At 42.2% G+C, this 17,848-nt stretch overlaps 1 protein-coding gene across 3 annotated transcripts in view; it reads left to right on the forward strand.

Annotated features, from left to right (window-relative positions):
* phactr2 (phosphatase and actin regulator 2) overlaps positions 1 to 17,848 on the forward strand; it is a 45,740-nt gene that overhangs the window by 20,908 nt on the left and 6,984 nt on the right. Inside the window, exons 2-9 of one of the 3 annotated variants that reach the window (XM_024388151.2) lie at positions 264 to 431; positions 7,667 to 7,741; positions 8,212 to 8,352; positions 11,222 to 11,476; positions 12,606 to 13,143; positions 14,506 to 14,687; positions 15,094 to 15,250; positions 15,513 to 15,568. In XM_024388151.2, the coding sequence (XP_024243919.1) occupies positions 264 to 431; positions 7,667 to 7,741; positions 8,212 to 8,352; positions 11,222 to 11,476; positions 12,606 to 13,143; positions 14,506 to 14,687; positions 15,094 to 15,250; positions 15,513 to 15,568 (1,572 nt within the window). The remainder of the gene's footprint in view (positions 1 to 263; positions 432 to 7,666; positions 7,742 to 8,211; positions 8,353 to 11,221; positions 11,477 to 12,605; positions 13,144 to 14,505; positions 14,688 to 15,093; positions 15,251 to 15,512; positions 15,569 to 17,848) is intronic. The other 2 variants (XM_042306188.1, XM_042306189.1) reach the window with 2 other exon arrangements.

Genomic DNA, 17,848 nt, shown 5'->3' on the forward strand with positions numbered 1-17,848 from the left:
CTTTTCCTTTGAACCTTTGGTCTATTTACTAGAAACCCATGGACAATATGTACACAGATATAAGGATGAATAAATATGTATTTGTAATTCAAATATATTACCAAAGTTACCATAGATTACCTGTTAATTACCACAATTATAGAAAGTTCAGATAACTTGGTAAATTACCGGTAGTTTTGCAACCCTATGTTCCACGTAGGAATGAACAGGGCTAAGTAAGTATGTTTTCTGATCAGGTGTGTCCTTGTGTGATTTCCCCACAGTTGATGGACTGGAAAAAGCATCTCTGTCCAACTGTGATGTTGTGGTGGGCAGCACCCAGACTCCTCCACTGAAGCAGAAGGGGAAGCTCTCCACTATAGGGAAGATCTTCAAACCCTGGAAATGGCGCAAGAAGAAACCCAGTGACAAGTTTCAGGACCTATCCAAAGGTACGTCTGAAGTAGCCTGGTCACATACTGTTTTATTATGCTGTAGCCAACTATTCCTTTGTTGCCATGCCATATGTTTTCATGCTAACATGAAACTTGTTCTATTCACTATCCCCTGAAATTACCCCCCCCACACACACACACACACACACAAAGCCATTTGTTTGTATCTTGCATGACGCTGAAATGCCTGGCAAGCTACATAGTGTGAATACCTTAACTAATGTAAATCTTGTGATATTGACAATTTACATTTATGTAAAGATCTCAAGCGATAGAATATAGGCTGGCTATGGGCAGGTTTGAAATGAATTCGGTGCTGCCAAAGAATAGAAGTGTGATCATGGGTTTAATTTCTCAAGCATCCTCCACTGTCTGTACTATGTAACAGAACTAAATGAAGTGATATTTGATCATCATATGCAGTCATGTTGAGCTCTTCATGTCATTCTAGACCTGGCTTCAAATCATTTTTGTTTTCTTTCAAATACTTTCACCATTTGATGGAGCCTGTCTGGGTGGGGTTTACATCGTTGGTTCTAACCCATTTGTTCCATTGTGCCAGGCAAGCTCAATCAAGTGCAGCTGTTTGAAAGAAAAGCAATACTATTTAAACCCAGGTCTGTTGGCTGGTAGTGGAAAGGACTTCTCAGGTTTAACTCTTGGTGTGATAATTGTTTTTAGAACACAAATGCTCTCCATTAGCTGTGTTACAGTGGAAGTGATTGTCTGGCAGCATCTCATTTGAACAAAATTAGCTTTTTGTGCTCTTGCATGGCTAAAGTGTTGGATGGCTGTATCTGGGCCGCCAATAGTCAGCAGTGTATCCCCAGTCTATGCCAGCCTATCGAAATATCTGTCACATGCAAGGTGGTATAAAATCCAACCTTCTCGTGTAACTAGTATGAGTGAAACTTTATGCTTAAAGTCAGTTACTATTTCTATGGAAAACTAGAAGAACTAGGACTAAATTAAAGTTGTAAGCAGATTACATTATCTAAAGGCTTCAGAAGGCTTGAGAATACTCCTCTGGTGTGGACTGAAGAATGGTCATACCTAGGACTGTTGCGGTGACCGTATTACCGCCACACCGGCAGTCATGAGTCATGACCGCAGTAAAATTCCACTTGACCGTTGAGTCACTGTAATCTCCTTTTATGCACTCTGGACATGCTTTGGTAGTACCCAACTCACGAATGACCGTCAGGTCGCTAATGGCCTGGTACTCAGCACTCTATTGTCCCTCAAACCACTCTGACATCAATGCAAATGCCATTAAAAATCACATCAAACACTTATCATCAAAACATTATCATGCTTTTAAAACTCACTTCACTGTGATCGATCAATTTGAAGAAAGAAGTTCAACAACAGGTTGAAACTGAGTGGAAAACACGGTCGTTGTGAATCTCATTTCAAAGCCTTATACAACTAAATGGACAGCACTTTCTAAGGGGATGATTAATTCAAAACACCCAAAATAGCCTAGTAATAGGGCATTTTAAAAAATATTTTCATAATTAATAGACTGACATTACCCCTAGCTACAGAATATCTCACCACTGTGCGTTTCCCTCTCTCTCCTTTCTCGAGCGTGCAGAGGGGGGCTGTCAATAGTTTAATGAAATGTTTTCTTGCAAAAAAAAGTTACTATCAATATTCCCTAACTGATTTGACTTTGTTTCCCAAATGAAGCTGCAGGAACAGGGTTGGACATCCCATGGCATACAGAGTTTGGGCGGAAAAAACCTGTCGCACAGCGAGAGGCTGCATGCTCCTCAAACAGTGGAGTGAAATAGGTGTTCCTATGAGCCCAGTGTGAAAGCAGAGTTTTGATGGTTGCCACTAAAAAGAGGAGGATCCCATCTGCTACTATATTTAGTTTTGAGCTGCTCATATTAAGCACATGCTCCACTATAATACCAGAGTAGCCTACCCTGCATGATTGAAAAACAAGCTACGGGAAAGCGGCCTCCATTCTCCATTCGAGTGCATGTGGATGACATCTCTTTTTCCCTCTACACCTGTTCTTGCCCATTTTATAATGGGCCATTCTAAATCGAAACAACTTTGACATGTTAGTGAAGACAAGATTACATTTAGAATAGTCTGATGGGTGAAATATGGTCACTAGTGGTTAGAGCGTTGGACTAGTAACCGGAAGGTTGCAAGTTCAAACCCCCAAGCTGATAAGATACAAATCTGTCGTTCTGTCCCTGAACAGGCTAACCCACTGTTCCTAGGCCGTCATTGAAAATAAGAATTTGTTCTTAACTGACTTGCCTAGTTAAATAAAGGTGAAAAAAAGAAGAGTGAGTGCAGCCTGAGGCAAGGAACAGAGAGCCACAAAAAAAGCTTGCATTCTCAAGTCTTCAATAGCCTATAGACGCACCAAGCAGTCCCATATACATTCTAAGGTTTGTATAATTCACAACTAAAGTGGCCAAATAACTCTAAATCTAGCATAAGGACCTGTTTCAAATGATCACTTTTACGCTCAACATAGCCACTCCATATGCTCACTCACTCCAGAATGGGAAAATATATATTTTCTATTTTATCCAGCTAAGGTCAATTATATTCTTCTTACTATAAAATCAGATAATATAAAATAATGGCACAGGATTTGTAAGCAATATCTTGTCTGCTAAATGAACAAGCCTACAGCCTATGGTATGGCACATATCCAGATAACATACAGTAGGACAACTCATATTCTTTTCTTCTGAAATACATTTTATTCCTATCATAATGTTTCTTTAGACCTGCCTAAAATAATGGATTTATTGTGATGTATAGTAAATGGATTCATTCTACTCTTTAAAATGTAAATGTTCCAAAGACGCGCATCAGTGGCTTGTAGGCCTATGTGTGGAGGCCTGGAGATACTAAACGTGTTTTTATGTTAATTAAAAGGTCAATTACTGTGAGACTGGGAGTCATTTGCATGACAATAACCGCCTGATAAAATGTCAAGACCTCCACAGCCCTAGTCATACCAGGTATTGTATTAGTCCTATGCAGTTTACTCCTTTTATCTCACCTTGGACAGCCTCTAGTTAGTACTAATCCATTCTCTTGAACACAAACACAATCTCACCTAAAGGCTCATGTAACACTTCACTGTGAGATTGTCATGCAAGTACTATTAATGATGTTAGGTGCTGTCGTGCTGTTAGGTGACCTTAACTTAAACTGGGACGTGCTTAACACCCTGGCCATCCTACAATCTAAGCTTGATGCCCTCAATCTCACACAAATTATCAATGAACCTACCAGGTACAACCCCAAATCCGTAAAAACGGGCACCCTCATAGATATCATCCTAACCAACCTGCCCTCCAAATACACCTCTGCTGTCTTCAACCAGGATCTCAGCGATCACTGCCTCATTGCCTGTGTCTGTAATGGGTCTACGGTCAAACAACCACCCCTCACCCAGCTGCCCACTGCACTGAGGCTAGGAAACACTGTCACCACCGATAAATCCATGATAATTGAGAATTTCAATAACCATTTTTTTTTTACGGCTGGCCATGCTTTCCACCTGGCTACCCCTACCCTGGTCAACAGCCCTGCACCCCCCACAGCAACTTGACAAAGCCTGCCCCATTTTTCTTTCACTCAAATCAGATTTGATTTTCTGATTTTCTGAAAGATCTGCAAAATCTGGACCCCTACAAATCAGCTGGGCTAGACAATCTGGACCTTCTCTTTCTAAAATGTATCTGCAGAAATTGTTGCAACCCCTATTACTAGCCTTTTCAACCTCTTTCATATCGTCCGAGATCCCCAAAGATTGGAAAGCTGCCGTGGTCATCCCCCTCTTCAAAGGGGGAGACACTCTAGACCAAAACTGCTACAGACCTATATCTATCCTACCCTGCCTTTTCTAAGGTCTTCGAAAGCCAAGTTAACAAACAGATCACTGACCATTTCGAATCCCACCTTACCTTCTCCGCTATGCAATCTGGTTTCCCGAGCTGGTCATGGGTGTACCTCAGCCATGCTCAAGGTCCTAAACGATATCACAACCGCCATCGATAAAAGCCAATACTGTGCAGCTGTATTCATCGACCTGGCCAAGGCTTTCGACTCTGTCAATCACCACATTCATATCGGCAGACTCAACAGCCTTGGTTTCTCAAATGACGCCTCGCCTGGTTCACCAACGACTTCTCAGACAGAGTTCAGTGTGTCAAATCGGAGGGCCTGTTGTCCGGACCTCTGGCAGTCTCTATGGGGGTGCCACAGGGTTCAATTCTCGGGCTGACTTTGTTCTCTGTATACATCAATGATGTCGCTCTTGCTGCTGGTGATTCTCTGATCCACGTCTACGCAGAAGACACAATACTTCTGGCCCTTCTTTGGACACTGTGTTAACTTCATTGGGATAGAGGGCAGCATTTTCATTTTGGATGAAAAGCGTGCCCAGAGTAAATTGCCTGCTACTCTGTCCCAGATGCTAATATATGCATATTATTAGTAGTACACTCTGAAGTTTCTAAAACGGTTTGAATGATGTCTGTGAGTATAACAGAACTCATATGCCAGGCAAAAACCTGAGAAAAAAATCAAGCCAGGAAGTGGGAATTCTGAGGTTTGATGTTTTTCAACTCAGCCCCTATTGAAGATACAGTGGGATATTGGTCATCTTGCACTTCCTAAAGCTTCCACTAGATGTCAACCAATTGTTTCAGGCTTCTACTGTGAAGGGGGGCTGAATGAGAGGGGAATGAGTTAGATGTCTGGCAGAGAGCCACGGGCTCGTGACGCGCGGTCATGTGAGAGTTAGCTCGCGTTCCATTGCTTTTCTACAGACAAAGGAATTCTCCGGTTGGGACATCATTAAAGATTTATGTTAAAAACATCCTAAAGATTGATTCTATGCATCGTTTGACATGTTTCTATGGACTGTAATGGAACTTTTTGGATGTTTTGTCCGACCTTTCCGCTGGACTTGCACGTGCGTTTGGATTTGTTTACCAAACGCCCTAACAAAAGGAGGTATAGGGACATAAATTATTAACTTTATCGAACAAATCAAACATTTATTGTGGAACTGGGATTACTGGGAGTGCATTCTGATGAAGATCATCAAAGGTAAGTGAATATTTAGAATGCTATTTCTGACTTCTGTTGACTCCACAACATGGCGGATATTTCTTTGGCTGGTTTGGGCTCTGAGCACCGTACTCAGATTATTGCATGGTATGCTTTTTCCGTAAAGTTTAAAAAAAATCTGACACAGCGGTTGCATCAAGGATAAGTTTATCTAAAGTTCCATGTATAATAGGTGTATCTATTATCAATGTTTATTATGAGTATTTCTGTAAATTGATGTGGCTCTCTGCAAAATCACTGCATGTTTTGGAACTACTGAACATAACACGCCAATGTAAAATGAGATTTTTGGATGTAAATATGTACTTTATCAAACAAAACATACATGTATTGTGTAATATGAAGTCCTATGAGTGTCATCTGATGAAGATCATCAAAGATTAGTGATGAATTTTTATCTATATTTTTGTAACTCCTCTCTTTGGCTGGAAAAATGTGTTTTTCTGTGACTTGGTGGTGACCTAACATAATCGTTTGTGGAGCTTTCGCTGTAAACACCTTTCTGAAATCCGACACTGTGGCTGGATTAACGAGAATTTTATCTTTAAAATGGTGTCTAATACTTGTATATTTGAGAAATGTGATTTATGAGATTTCTGTTGTTTGAATTTGGCTCCCTGCAATTTCACTGGCTGTTGGCGAGGGGTTCCATGGAACCCCGTTCCCAGACAGGTTAACTAACCTCCATACGAGCTTCAATGCCATACAACTCTCCTTCCGTGGCCTACAACTGCTCTTAAATGCAGGTAAAACTAAATGCATGCTCTTCAACCGATCGCTGCCCACACCTGCCCGCCCACCCAGCATCACTACTCTGGACGGTTCTGACTTAGAATATGTGAACAACTACAAATACCTAGGTGTTTGGTTAGACTGTAAACTCTCCTTCCAGACTCAAATTAAGCATCTCCAATCCAAAATTAAATCTAGAATCGGCTTCCTATTTCTCAACAAAGCATCCTTCACTCATGCTGCCAAATACACCCTCGTAAAACTGACTATCCTACCGATCCTTGACTTAAGACTTTGTAAATGACATCGCCGATCTCAGTGCCATCCGTTTTGTCACCAAAGCACCAAATACTACCAACCACTGCAAACTTTATGCTCTCGTTGGCTGGCCCTCGCTTCATATTCGTCGCCAAATCCACTGGATCCAGGTCATCTATAAGTCTTTGCTAGGTAAAGCCCCGCCTTATCTCAGCTCACTGGTCACCATAGCAGCACCCACCCGTAGCACGCGCTCCAGCAGGTATATCTCACTGTTCACCCCCAAAGCCAATTCCTTCTTTGGCTGCCTTTCCTTCCAGTTCTCTGCTGCCAATGACTAGAACGAACTGCAAATATCACTGAAGCTGGAGACTCATATCTCCCTCACTAGCTTTAAGCACCAGCTGTCAGAGCAGCTCACAGATCACTGCACCTGTATATCCCATCTGTAAATAGCCCATCCAACTACCTCATCCCCCATACTGTTATTTATTTTGCTCTTTTGCACCCCAGTATCTCTACTTGCACACACACCTTCTGCACATCTATCACTCCAGTGTTTAATTGCTATATTGTAATTATATTGCCACCGTGGCCTATTTATTGCTTTACCTCCCTTATCCTACGTCATTTGCACACACTGTATATAGACTTTTTATATTGTATATTTGACTGCGTGTTTGTTTATTCCATGTGTAACTCTGTGTTGTTGCTTGTGTCGCACTGCTTTGATTTATCTTGGCTAGGTCGCAGTTGTAAATGAGAACTTGTTCTCAACTATCCTACCTGGTTAAATAAATAAATAAATAAAACATGATAGAGAATCGGAGTTCCATAAAGCCTTCGAGGGATCATAATTTACATATTTAATGGGCTTACTTTCCCGACTGCATCATGGAACCATTTCCCTAAGCTGTTCATCTTTCACATGGCCTGTTGTAATTGATTCCTCTGTGTAATTGTTCCTGTACTTTTATTTAGTGTGTGTGTGGGGGGTGGGGGGGGGGGGGGTAATATGGAGTATGCAGTGGGTAATATCCTCCCCTGTCATTGCAAAAGGCATAGAATTAATGACTGCATCTGGTCAATGATTAACAACTCTGCCATGCTCATCTCCATAGTTCTGGAGAGGAAAATCTCCACGAGGCAAAGTCGAGAGGAGCTGATAAGAAGAGGCGTTCTCATTCCCGATCAAGGTGAGTTATGGCGGGAAAATTTATGAAATCTAACGGTGTGCTAAGTGTTCCATTTGTTTATTTTATTAATGAGTAGAAGTCCCGCCCCAAACCCCCGTTTTCCTCTACGTCATCAGGAAGTGGAATAGCTGTTGCTACGATGGGGAAGAAACCCAAACTGCAGTTCCATCTAAGTTATTTGTGTCCTCCTGGTACACTGTACTGTAGTCCCCTCCCACGCATTGTTTAACACCAATGTAACATTACCTCAAATCTGCATCAAGAAAGACAAATGTAATTTTGTTCTTAGGGGAGCTAATCTAATGGTAAATGTCTCGAGACGGAAGCCTCCTTTCTTCTTACATTCCTTGTGTGTACTGTATAATTAATGGATGTAGTAAAATAGCTGTCAGTTAAATGTCAGGTAATGTCAGCTAAAATGTACCCCATTCTCACCCCTTGCTAACTCTTAAATGTTTCATTTGCACCAGAGGAGCCAGTGAACTCTGAGAATCTAAATGGCCATGCAACGCCTAGTGTGGGGTCAGATGAGGTCAAAGTTGACATGGAGTCTCCGCAAACACCTTTGGAGGAGAAGACAAAAGGGTCGGAGAATGCTGAGGACAAAGCAGGTATACTGGAATGCTTTTAACATATTTGTCTGCAAGCAGGCCAAAGCTAAATGAAATGGCATGGTCTAAATCCATTCGGTGAGCTCCAATTGAATAATGTGTCCACTAGCGCTTCCTATTTTGGCTTTGACCTCCAAGCAGGAGTCTGAACAGAGCAATAACCCATCCACTAATGGTCAATATCACCCTTTTAGACCTGCAGGAGTATTGCCATCTGAAGCTTTTTAAGTGTTGTGGGGGTTCCTCAATTCAATTTTTCCATCCCATATCTATTAACACGTCTCCATTGATGTTGATCTTTTAGCAGTAGCCCCTGACTGATAGGCATAATGCTGCACACTCCAGCAGAATGTATCCAGATACACCTATGTTAAATCCCCTTGACAGTCAGATAGGGAAACGAAAGAGCAGAAATCCCCTATTCTTAAGCCCTGCAGACAAAAGGAGGCTGTCACTTCTGCAATGATCAAAGGCGCCAGTACTCTACTGACCATAACAATTATGGGCCTCTGGAGCCAGAGCTCTGGCCTCTTCAGATCAATAGTAAGCCAATCTACTGCTGGGGCGGCAGGTAGCCTAGTGGTTAGAGCGTTGGGCCAGTAACCAAAAGGTTGCTAGATCAAATCCCCAAGCTGACAAGGTAAAAATCTGTCATTCTGAACAAGGCAGTTAACCCACTGTTCCTAGGCCATCATTGTAAATAAGAATTTGTTCTTAACTGACTTGCCTAGTTAAATAAAGGTTAAATAAAAAATAATACTGCTGCCCACTTAATACTGCTGACCAAAGACAAACTGGGATGACCTGCTAGAGCTGCTGCTCTCTCCAACAACACATTCAGAGTGGTTCAGCTGGTCAGTGCGGTTCAGGAAGACTGATTCAAATGAGGCCTCAGTTCATTATGGTGCCCTGTCAGGGCAGATACCCGGACAATGTCTCATCTAAAGTGCCCGGTCACTGAGGGCAATAATCTGTTGCTTTATTGAAGGCAGCAGGAGCTTGGTTGTGATGAGAAGAATGTAAAGAGAAATGATCCTACTCTATAAGGTATACTTTATTAGTCCATACTAGATGGACATTCGTCTTCTGCTTTTTTCCCCAACCCTTCCAAAATAGGTACATATATTTTGTGTACCAGTACCATACAAAAGTTTGGACATACCCACTCATTCAAGGATTTTTCTTTATTTTTTACTATCTTCTACATTGTAGAATAATAGTGAAGACATCAAAACTATGAAATAACACATATGGAATCATGTAATAACCAAAAAAGGTTTAAACAAATCAAAATATATTTTATATTTGAGATTCTTCAAAGTAGCCACCCTTTGCCTTGATGACAGATTTGCACACTCTTGGCATTCTCTTAACCAGCTTAAGCTGGAATTCTTTCCCAACAGTCTTGAAGGAATTACCACATATGAGCACTTGTTGGTTGTTTTTCCTTCACTCTGCGGTCCAACTCATCCCAAACCATCTCAATTGGGTTGAGGTCGGGTGATTGTGGAGGCCAGGTCATCTGATGCAGCATCATCACTCTCCTTCTTGGTCAAATAGCCCTTACACAGCCTGTAAGTGTGTTGGGTCATTGTCCTGTTGAAAAACAAATTATCGTCCCACAAAGCTCAAACCAGACAGGATGGTGTATTGCTGCAGAATGCTGTGGTTGCCATGCTGGTTAAGTGTAGATGCAGTCACCAAAGCCCCATATACCACCCACCACTGCGAACTGTATGCTCTCGTTGGCTGGCACTTGCTTCATATTAGTTTCCAAACCCACTGGCTCCAGGTCATCTATAAGTCTTTGCTAGGTAAAGCCCTGCCTTATCTCAGCTCACTGGTTACCATAGCAGCATCCACCCGTAGCACGTGCTCCAGCAGGTATATTTCACTGGTCACCCCCAAAGCCAATTCCCCCTTTGGCCGCCTTTCCTTCCAGTTCTCTGCTGCCAATGACTGGAACGAACTGCAAAAATCACTGAAGCTGGAGACTCATATCTCCCTCACTAGCTTTAAGCACCAGCTGTCAGAGCAGCTCACAGATCACTGCACCTGGACATAGCCCATCTGTAAATAGCCTATCAAACTACCTCATCCCCATACTGTTATCTATTTCATTTATTTTTGCTCCTGTGCACCCCAGTATCTCTACTTGTACACTCATCTTCTGCACATTTATCACTCCAGTGTTTAATTGCTATATTGTAATTATTTCGCCACTATGGCCTATTTATTGCCTTACCTCTGGTATCCTACCTCATTTGCACACACTGTATGTAGACTTTTTTTTCTACTGTATTGACTGTATATTGTGTTTATTCCATGTGTAACTGTGTTGTTGTTTGTGTCGCACTGCTTTGCTTTATCTTGGCCAGGTCGCAGTTGTAAATGGGAACTTGTTCTCAACTATCCTACCTGGTTAAATAAAGGTGAAATAAAATAAATAAAAATACATACATACATACATACATTGTATCATACAGGGCGCAACGAGTTTTGATCAGTCATGGAAATAAAAGTGATGAAAAAAGTGTGCTAAAAAGAAGATGGAGAACAAGATACTGGAGTTTTGGTGCTGGTGCAGCCAACTAGTGCTATATTGTCAAAACAATATGATATATCATCTAAAATAATATCCCGATATGTAAATGTATCCATTTTTTTTTCTCCCAACATCATAATGCACATTAGGTTGGAGGTCAGGTCATGTCTGTTAGACATCGCTTCCTACCTTATATATGCACATGATGGAGCCACTTTACGTTTCCGACTTTTACAAGTATTAGCTAGACAAATTTTTCTACATGGTCCCACCCTTGTGTTTGTCTCTCCCTGACTCCCTCCCTCTGGGTTTGGTAAATTACAGGAGAGGTTGCTCTGCTCCCCCCTCCTCTACCTCCCTTAGTAAGGACTGAAATCAAAGCTACTCCAAAAGGAAACCAGGCCAGAACGCGGGAGGCTAAAAAACATCCCACCACCGCTCCTCCCAAATCAGCTGGTGGGGCTACAGCAGGGCGCAGGGACGGGACCGCTGGTGTTAAAAAGCTGCCCAAAAGCACAGGCAAGCAAGCTTCCGCTCTGCCGCCCAAACAAAACCCTCGAAACAATTACATTGGGAACGGTGAGTATCAGTGGCACTGGTTGGTTGGGAGAGAGCCCTGTTGGCATGGAGAATGTACCCGTCTTCGCATGTGGAAGGCCTCCCACTGCCCATCAGTGCATCCCTCCTTGTTCCCCTTTAGGATTGAATGGTAGTGTCCATGCTAGAAGGCTAGGGATTTACAGTAGTTGAACGTTTAATTGTTCTTGTTGTGAAACAGGAAGTGAGGAGAGTGTGTACAAAGAGTTGCGTGCAGAGACTTCTCCATTTTCAGACAGCATAGCACTACAATAAGATACGCTGTATACTGTGTGTCCCATCTTTGTTCCCCTGCCTGCCTGCCTGCCAGCCTCCAAGGGTTTCTGAAAACCCTTGCTTTTTTTGTCTTTGGTGCATGACTATCTGGTTCATGGATCGTTTGGTTTCCCAGGGCAATGTGGCCATGTCTCGTGTCTGTGTGTGCGCCAGCGTCCATGCATGTGACTTGTTTGACCCCACTGGAGTAAACTGCACTACCCAGGGACAATTGTGTTGATTGTAATGGGCATGCCTAACTTGATATTTTATGAGTTTCTTAGAAGAAATGCCAGAATTTGGGCTGTTTCTGTTTAATATCCATTGTTATCATCTTCCTCTAATAATTTTGAGTGCACATTGTTCTCTTGTTGAGTGTCAGTAGTTTATTTGGTTTTGAATAGCTTTTGTATATCTGCCAAATGGCTTATCCACATTACGATCTCTTTCATAGCCACTAATAATATTTGACTTAGACCCTGGCCATGACCCCACTCTATGAAGGTGTCTCAGGGAGAGTTGGGATATGCAAAAAATGCTTATAATACACACTTGTACATGTGTAAAATAGGACAAATATAAGCACCAACCAAATTATTATTATTATTTTACTCTTCTTATTCCGTCACATGACCCCCAACGTTCTATAGAAGTAATATATGTTTTTTGTCAGGGACAATGCATCATTAACTGTTAATGTGTCAGACTTAGACAAAAGGCTCATGTTCATCTGTAGTGCCTGGGCAGGTCATTTGACATGAAGGCACTAACAAAAGCGCATAAAATGCTACAGGACATCAGACAGTTTTTGCCGTTGTGTTTAATATAAATCTAATGAAGTTTCCTTTCCTCTCAGCCAAATCCTCTCATCCTAAGAAAACTGGAGGCACATCCAAGAGCACGACCCAGTCCTCATCCTCCTCATCGTCCACACCGCGTACCACAAAGACCTCCAAGGACAGGCCTGCCAACCCAACTGGGACAGAGAAGACAAACAAGCGCGTCCTCCAACTAGTAACTGACCCTTCCAGCTTCTCTGGAGCTCCCAAGGCCTCCCCAGAGACAGTCAGCCTTTCTGGGGAGAGACGGGTCCCGGGCACTGGGCATGGGAACCAGGGGTGCAAGGAGGAGCCCTCTTCTGGCCCAGAAGGCAGGCCTGCTGCTCAGGATGACTCTTCTCTGACTGGAATGGGTAAAGACAATGCCTCAGGAGCCAGTCCTCAGGACCCAGGGGAGAAGGCCCCTCTGGTCAACAATGCCACTGAGGATACTTTCTTCACCGAGTCTCATAGCGAGAGCTCCATGGAGGAAGCCCTGGGGACTGGGGAAGATGGAGGTGTTGACCGTGGGCAACAGTCGGGGGACGCAGACCATGAGTTAGAGAAACGTCAGTGGTATGTATCGATACTGCAACACTGATCTATAGGCTTCTAGTGCAGAAAAACCCTATGGGAAGACCTGGGTCAAACACACTTTCAAGTATTTAAGATATGTGAGGTACACTTGATGTAGCTTGAATTCTGCACTTTTGGGACTGTTCCATTGAACCAGACCAATTAAATTAAATAAGTATTTGAAAATAATTGAGTTATATATTTGACCCAGGTTGGAATTAAACGTCTCCTCCAAACTGAAGAAAATAAAATGTTGTCTTACATCATAATTGCGGTCATGAAACTTTAGAATGAAATCTGGTGGCATTGGAGGGAAAGCTCTTTACCGCAATCATGATTCCCAAAATAGTACAGTATACTTTAGAAAACTCCATTGAATACCTGGTGTAATTCTTGCTGCATGTGTAGTGTAAATCAATATGAAAAGTTTCAAGTGTATTACATGATGTGGCAATGTTCGTCATTCTCAGTGTTTTGCAGCTTGAGATGGTTAGTGTTGGGAGTCACACAGTACTGCAGAAAATGGCACAGCAGTGTGAAAAGCTATCCTGTGTGGAAACATAATTATGATAGGTTTTGCTTTACTAGATTCTTTCCCACTGGTATTGCACTTGGTCATGTGTTTAACAGTAAGGTCATCACAAAGGTCAAAGTCTATAAATGTACAATACTCTACCTTATAGCCACTACCACCTCACAGTATGCATTCTAAAAGCTGTTGTGCTTAGTTTTCAACCTTCACATTTTACTATGTGCTGTATTCTTAGATGGCTCCTCATTGCCGAAGTACTGTTCTGATGATGAACGGCACCACAGCTTGAGTTCAAAGCCCAGAAAATGCTGTTAATATTTTAGCAGCATTAGCAGCCTAGTTTACCATTTACCACTACCTGGATTCAGTATTGTCATAATTCATAATGGCTGCTGTGTAATAGGGAGTAACCTATTTAGCCCTCTATTTAAACATTTGGTGGTGTGGCAAATGGTTGTCTCTCTCACACACACACGTCTGAGTCAGCATAGATGTCATAAATGACTTTCATAGCCCTGAGCTGAACTGGTTTAACTTGAATTGGGACAGTAAGTCACAGAGCTCTGTCTGTGTTATAGGCCTTAAACCATTTCGAATGATGATAGTTCACCTGACTTGCATGATACCAGATTCATGAGGAAAAGACTGTTGGGAAAGAAAAGGCCCGTTTTCACCAATGTTTTTGGTCTATATACCCTTCATTAGAGTTTGTATATTGACATTTTCCATTATGCAACAAGGAAAACAATGGACATGATAAATAAATCAGAAGACAAGATAAATCAATCGGGTAAGAATGGTTTATCAGGGTTTTGGTGATGTGACTCCAGGCCTACCAATGGGATTGGAGAGAAGAAGCTCCACAGTGTTAACCTGGAGAGCCCAGAGGTTACAGTCATCCCAGACAGCACTACGGAGTCTGACTACCAGTCCACAGTCAGCGACTCTGACTCAGATGGGCCCATCCTCTACCGAGACGAAGACGAGGATGAGGAAGACGAGTATACCACAAGTAAGGAATCCGTCGCAGATATAGAAGCTTAAAGCTCATTGTATTCTAGCCTTTTTAGTCAGTCAGCATGTGTTAAATGTCTTTCTGTCCAGCCTTTGCAACAAATTAGTCCGTAGCTACTCGTGCACTAGAAACAAGGACTAGAAACAAGAACAAAAAAAGGACTAGAAACAATGAGAACAACCTTGATAACAATCTCATTAATTGTGTTTCCACACTCTTTATTGGGGGTTTTATATGTACTTTTTAACTTATATTTTATATTTACTGCACAGCACACATTCCTATAAAGCCATACTCTTGTCCTCTGACTCAGCCCATTTTAAGACTCTCTGGGGGCAGCCTGCATGGCATTGGCTGGGGGAAGGGGCTAGCTAGATTTTCATGTTTATTATTGTTTATTTAGGCTCCCTAGCCAGTAAGATCCGCCGCAGGGACACCCTGGCCATCAAACTGGGCAACCGGCCCAGCAAGAGAGAGCTGGAGGAGAAGAACATCCTGCCTCGCACCTCTGAGACTGAGAGGCAGGAACTCCGGCAACAGATTCACTCCAAGCTAGTGAGGTACAGAGTACACCCATGGAGACACACACACACCACACACACACACACGCACGCCTACACATGCATTGTGTGTATTTAAGATTGTATTTAATCTGAAATAACTGTTCTGGTGTGAGATTTCCGAAAACTTGGTAGCACTAAAATCCTCTTTCATCAAAGGGACTTAAGATGATCTTAGTGCTACAAAGCTTTTGGGGAACTCACCCCTGTTCCCAAATCACTGAGGTATTGTCTCGTTTCATTCTCCCTCTGTCCCTCACAGACGACTTAGTCAGAGGCCCAGCACTGAGGAACTGGAGCAGAGGAACATTCTGAAACGTGAGTGACGACAGACAGATGCCACCACAGACAGACAGCACCACATTGGCCCCAGTCAGACAATCCCTTAGGACTGTACAAGACATTTCCCCCACACACGGTCTGTTTGTCTTCTGGCTTTGGTCATGTGTGTTTTTCAGATTATATACTGAACAAAAATATAAACGCAACAGTCAAATCTTTGAAATTGTTACTTGAGTTACAGTTCATATAAGAAAATCAGTCAATTTAAATTTTAAAAATTAAGCCCTAATCTATGGATTTCACATGACTTGGAATACAGGTATACATCGGTTGGTCACCGATACCTTTAAAAAAACAGATAGGGGCGTGGATCAGAAAACTAGTCAGTATCTGGTGTGAGCATAATTTGCCTCATGCAGCGCGACAGATCTCCTTTGCATAGTTGATCAGGCTGTTGATTGTGGGCTGTGGAATGTTGTCCCACTCCTCTTCAATGGCTGTGCGAAGTTTCTGGATATTGGCAGGAGCTTGAATACGCTGTTGTACACGTCGATTCAGAGCATCCCAAACATGCTCAATGGGTGACATGTCTGGTGAGTATGCATGCCATGGAAGAACTGGGACATTTTCAGCTTCCAGTAATTGTGTACAGATCCTTGTGACATGGGGCCGTGGATTATAATGCTGAAACATGAGGTGATGGTGGCGGATGAATGGCACGATAATGGACCTACAGGATCTCGTCACGGTATCTCTGTGCATTCAAATTTCCATCGATTTAAAATGTAATTGTATTTGTTGTCTGTAGTTTATGCCTACCCATACCATAACCCCACCGCCACCATGGGCCATTTTTTCAAAACGTTGACATTAGCAAACCACTCATCTACAAGATGCCATACGTGGTCTGGGATTCTCTAAAACAATGTTGGAGGCAGCTTATGGTAGAGAAATTAACATTCAATTATCTGGCAACAGCTCTGGTGGACATTCCTGCAGTCAGCATGCCAATTGCACACTCCTTCAAAACTTGAGACATCTGTGGCATTGTGTAGTGCATATTTGCATATTTTAGAGTGGCCTTTTATTGTCCCCAGCACAAGGTGTACCGGTGTCATGATCATGCTGTTTAATCAGATTCTTGGATTATCTTGGCAGAGACCAACACTTTATATGTTGTGTTTATTTTTGTTCAGTGTAGATAGTTCAGTTCTACATGACCTAAACAGCTGATGACTTTATCCCATTCAGTCAAAGGTTGATTCTAGACCAGTTACGTTTTCATAAGGAGACGGTGTATGTGAATAAATTAGCCCCGCTGGAATCCAAGACAAAGGTGAAGTTGTTCTCCTGGCTTGGACAGCTGTGCATCAAGGTCTAATGGTGCATTGATGTGGGGGGAGGCCAGTTATCGACTGATTGCTCATCTACTTGCCCAGTTTATTGGTTAGTAAATCAATTTTGTGAAACACATTACACCAGATTGAGCATGACCAGTGAACATTAACATTTTTAAGAGAATAACATCTTGAGCTCTTATCGTGCCAGACAATGTTTTACATTTTTGGGTCAGAGAAGGTCAGGATAAAAGTCAATAAAAATGTGTTATTTATGTTTACCTGGTCATTCTCTAGAAGCTCATCTCCTAGAAGCTAACTTTGTTCTAAGCAAATCAAACTTAATCTAAAGTGCATCGGAACACACTTTACAGAAAAATCTAAGGGCTACCATTTGATCAACAGGCTTAAAACATGTTCCTGAAATACAGTCAATGCTCACGTGGAGACTTCCTGTCTATTAAACAGGAAGCAGTGAAAGAAGGGGCCATTTTGTTGTTGTAATCTTGCTGGGGTGTTTACTGCATTATTTATGAGATCTTTGTGGTGGAATCATAATGCATGAGGCTAAGAGGGAGAGGGCAGTTAACTGACTGTTGCCTTATTGAAAGCAGATGGCAAAGGTTGCATGCCTCCCAGGGACTCTATGCACATCTGTCACACACTCAACAACTACCTGTTGAAGAATATAAACACAGGTCTACACTGTGCTCTGGTTTAAAGAGTTGACTCTATGTATGGTTAAGAAAATACGACACCAAATCAAAGTTTGTCAGATGTTTTCAGACCTAAAAAGCAGACTGTTGAGATAAATCCATGTTCCAGGCCATCTGTTTTTGTAGATGCAGCCATATGGCACGTTCCAAAATCAATGGGAAAGATAAGCACTGTATCATTTCCAGACTTTCCATTAACCAGATTGCTTAATTAATAATCACTATATTGTGCGGTGAAGTACCACCTTAGCCTACTTACAACT

The sequence above is a fragment of the Oncorhynchus tshawytscha genome, linkage group LG25 (assembly GCF_018296145.1).
Source record: "Oncorhynchus tshawytscha isolate Ot180627B linkage group LG25, Otsh_v2.0, whole genome shotgun sequence".
Taxonomy (NCBI): domain Eukaryota; kingdom Metazoa; phylum Chordata; class Actinopteri; order Salmoniformes; family Salmonidae; genus Oncorhynchus; species Oncorhynchus tshawytscha.